The 4513-nt window shown below is 35.4% G+C and overlaps 1 protein-coding gene across 1 annotated transcript; it reads left to right on the forward strand.

The window, feature by feature from the left end:
- Positions 1-4021, forward strand: LOC112508622 (MDIS1-interacting receptor like kinase 2-like). Its single transcript, XM_025113295.1, has 2 exons — positions 1-2779; positions 3717-4021. Exons 1-2 carry the CDS (start codon positions 1-3, stop codon positions 4019-4021), a joined length of 3084 nt encoding a protein of 1027 aa, XP_024969063.1.
- The last annotated feature ends 492 nt before the right edge of the window (positions 4022-4513 follow it).

Here is a 4513-nt window from a genome sequence, read left to right on the forward strand (position 1 = left end):
ATGGCAATGGCACCTCTTATCATCATCAACAAACCCACCTTCTTCCCTTTTATCACACTCTTATTTGCTACCCTTTTCTGTATCCCATGTCTTGCTCATCCCAGTTCTTCCCATGATCAACTTAATGCTCTCCTCAAATGGAAATCAACCCTCCAAACCCAAAACCACACCATCTTACTTCCTTCATGGACCCATCAAACAACGTCATCGCCATGCAACTGGTATGGGATTTCCTGCAATTCCGATGGCACCATTGCCAGGTTGAACCTTTCGTCTTCTTCCTTAAACGGTACTCTACAACACTTCTCGTTTTCATCGTTTCCAAACCTTACACATTTGGAACTTAGTTTAAACTACTTTTCTGGAATCATCCCATCTGAGATCGGTCTCCTGGTAAACCTCGTGTATCTTGATTTTTCTTCTAATCAATTCTCCGGGATAATCCCACCGGAAATTGGACGTTTAACAAATCTTGTCACCCTTCACTTGTTTGATAATCAGCTGATCAAGGGTTCGATTCCGCGAGCCATATGCGAGATGAGGTTCCTTTCTGAGCTTGCTTTGTATAACAACACGATTTCCGGTTCTATTCCTACTTGTTTGGGTCAGTTGTCTAAATTGAGTTATATTTATCTCAATTATAACAACATTTCTGGTTCCATTCCTTATGAACTGGGAAATCTTTCTGATCTTGAAGAGCTTCATATGAACAACAACTATCTTACTGGTTCTATTCCCACAACTTTTGTCAATCTGAAGAAGCTAACCGTCTTGATTCTCTTCGAGAATCATTTAAATGGATCAATCCCCACAGATATTGGCAAATTGAAGTCCCTCCGATGGGTGGAGCTCCAAATGAACAATCTCAGYGGTCCGATTCCWSRGTCTTTAGGTGARCTCRRRTCYCTYYRTCTTCTTCGTCTMYACTCGAACAAACTTTCTGGTCCMCTWCCGCAAGMGTTAGGAAATWTGATATCCCTTTCTWMTCTGSAATTRGGKRKCAAYCAACTCAAYGGTTCCATTCCAYCTTCRTTTGRTAAWCTASARARTTTAGAAAKATTKTCTCTWAGKRAMAATCAATTWTCTGGTYYMWTTCCACAAGAAATGGRAAAACTGAAGCTGAYTSTAATAGAAATTACYAACAACAGYTTTTCYGGTAGTTTGCCKGATAAAATCTGYRRCRGAGGGAMACTTRAGAKGCTYYTAGTTGGWRATAATAATYTYACWGGTCRAATTCCRARKAGTTTGTACAACTGTTCGAGTTTGATTCGAGTACGTTTTGATGGAAACCAGATCACCGGAGATMTTTCSGARAGCTTYGGTGTCTATSYGCATCTCAATTACATCAATCTYAACGATAATAAGGTTYAYGGGGAACTCTCTAACAACTGGAGTAAGTGTAGAAACYTRACCACKATGCAGATGGGAGGGAATCGAATCAGTGGCAATATACCTCCTTCTTTCGGAAACTCACCAAAACTAGAAGTACTTAATCTTTCTTCTAATGATTTGGTCGGAGAGATACCGAAAGAATTTGGAAGGATATCTGGCCTGGTGAACCTTTATTTAAGCAATAACCAGCTTTCTGGTGTCGTGCCGATGAATCTAGGATCGCTAGATGAACTCTCGTATCTTGATCTGTCGATGAACAAGTTTAATGAGCGGATTCCATCTTCTTTAGGGAATTGCTCAAAACTCTTTCACTTAAACTTGAGCAACAACRRATTTACTCAYGARATCCCRGTTCAAATCGGTMGATTGTTTCACTTATMTGWTCTTGATCTGAGTCATAATTCGCTCACYRGMGAGATACCATCTTCKCTYTCAAGTCTSAMTAGTTTGGAGACGCTCRATCTTTCTCACAATCAACTKTCTGGTTATATTCCGAAGACCATGGAATCAATGAACGCATTATGGAGCATTGATCTCTCGTATAACCAGTTGGAAGGYCCGAKTCCCKTTAGCAAAGGCTTKATGAATGTTTCGRTAGAAGGGAACARAGGTTTGTGCGGTAATGTTAACGGATTGCMGCGATGTAGATCAATAACGCAAACCCGAAATCGAAACCATAAACTTGTGCTTTTGATTTCCCTTTCACTTCTTGGAGCGTTTTTATTTTGTGGTCTTTCGGGAATTTTCATCTTTTATTGGAGAAAGAAAAGGCCATCGATGGACGATGAAGATAAAAATGGCGAAGATTTCTTTTCGATTTCTACTTTTGATGGAAGGAAGACTTACAATCAAATCCTGAAGGCAACCGGGGAGTTCAATGGAGCGTATTGCATCGGAAAAGGAGGATGCGGGAGTGTATACAAAGCGAATATGGCATCGGGTGAAACAGTTGCGGTGAAGAGACTTCATTCGTCCTCAGAAATGGTGAATCGYGWTGATTTTCTKAAMGAARTTAGGGCATTGACGAGAATAAGACACCGAAACATCGTGAAACTACATGGGTACTGTTCGCACGCTCAAAACTCGCTTCTGGTTTACGAGTATTTTGAAGGGGGTAGTTTGGTTGAAAGCTTGAACAACGACGAAGTTGCTCAAGCTTTCGATTGGAACAAGAGGGTGAACGTTATCAAAGGTGTCGCTCATGCTTTATCTTACATGCACCATGACTGTTCACCCCCAATTGTTCATCGAGACATATCGAGCAAAAATATTTTGCTCGATTCGGAATGTGAAGCGTGTGTTTCGGACTTTGGCACGTCCAAGATTTTGAATCTCGAGTCATCTAACTGGAGTAACCTTGCCGGAACGTACGGATACCTTGCACCAGGTAATTTTTTGTCCCATGTTAACTTGAGAGTTGAGATAGACCATCAAACCAACTTCATAGAACTTACGATAAGAATATAGGTTTTAAAACATCTTAAAAACTATATTATAAAACATTTGATAAAAACTCTTTAAAATTATTTTATATATGAAGTATTATTTATTGATGTATATTACTTAAAATTCAAGATTATAATTTACAAGTAAATAATAAATAAGTACAATAACTTATTAAAGCTTTATGTTTGAATTCGTGTAACTAACTAATACATAAATATAATCAAATATTGGATAAATATTTTATTTTAAATATAATTGGGATAATTATCTTTATAAAAAACTATATTATTAAATCAAAAATAAATTACTTTCTTATTGAACCTAAATTAAATTATAATAAAAAAATTGAATTAAAGAAATTACACAACAAAACAAGAACTTTTAAATAATTAATTTGATACTAATATCGATATATTTTTTAAAAAAACTTAAAATATCTTCAAATTTATATTTTATTCAAAAATAAAAACATTATCGTTCTTCTCAAAACTAAATAAAACCATATTATAATATCGACAAGGGACAAAATAAAACGAAATATTAAAATCGAGATGTATTTCGCTGCATTGCGCGAGTACATTTCTAGTATATATATATATATATATATATATATATATATATATATGACACACTTCTCAAAGATATCCTATAAAAAACCTAATATTTCGTGTTTTTGAAAAATGTCCTAAAAATTTATTAGAATAAACAAAAAGTGCTAACATCATATTGCAACACCTTTCTTTAGGAAACACGTTTTTTTGTTCATATAAAATTGATTTTTATCGTAGTGTGTCATATTTTTAAAAGAGCTATTCTAAAGAAAGATTTAAAGTAGCTTCATATATCTCAACGCATTTTTATCGATATATTGTTTGCAGAACTTGGTTGTTCCATGAAGGTAACAGAAAAGTGTGATGTTTATAGTTTCGGGGTTCTAACGTTAGAAGTGATGAAAGGAGAGCATGCAGGTGATCTAATTACTTTTTTAACGTCATCGTCGACTGAAAACATTGAGGTCAAGGATTTGTTGGATCATCGTCTTCCGGTTCCCAGCCCAAAAATGAAGAAAGTTATAACATCGATTTTGATCATAGCAATAAGATGTGTGAATTCGAACCCAAAAATAAGGCCTACCATGTATGATGTTTCCCAGAAAATTGCATGTTTTATTTCTGACATGTGATAATTTGGTCAAATTGCATCAAAATAACACAAATTTTGCTTTCTGGTAACAGTGAATCTTTTTTTTCCCTAATAATAAAGTTCGTTTTTTTTTTCTAGTTATAAAACCATCTTTTAATTTCATATAATGCATTCCGTAGGAAAATTCTAACATTTTTTTTTGATGAAGTTCCATCAGAATTATAGAATTAGTAAAAAAAAAAATGTTTTTTAGGAAATCCGACAAGGATTTCCAATCAGAAACTTCCGTTGGTATAAGCCCAATTTCTATTAGTGCTTTTTTTTTTATTAACCTGGATATCCAACCCGATATGGGAGCTGACTAATCCCAGGGCGACCACCTACTTTGCAGATAGACTAGAGTCACCGTATTTGAACCTCCATGGCCATAAGAAAATTTTTATTCTTTCTTGGATTTGAACCTGAGACCTCCTGTTACTTTTTACCTTTGGAGCCAAGCTCAAACCAATCAGACACCACCATTCTGGTTAAT

Source organism: Cynara cardunculus, assembly GCF_001531365.2.
Source record: "Cynara cardunculus var. scolymus isolate 2C chromosome LG 3, CcrdV1, whole genome shotgun sequence".
In the NCBI taxonomy this organism is placed as follows: domain Eukaryota; kingdom Viridiplantae; phylum Streptophyta; class Magnoliopsida; order Asterales; family Asteraceae; genus Cynara; species Cynara cardunculus.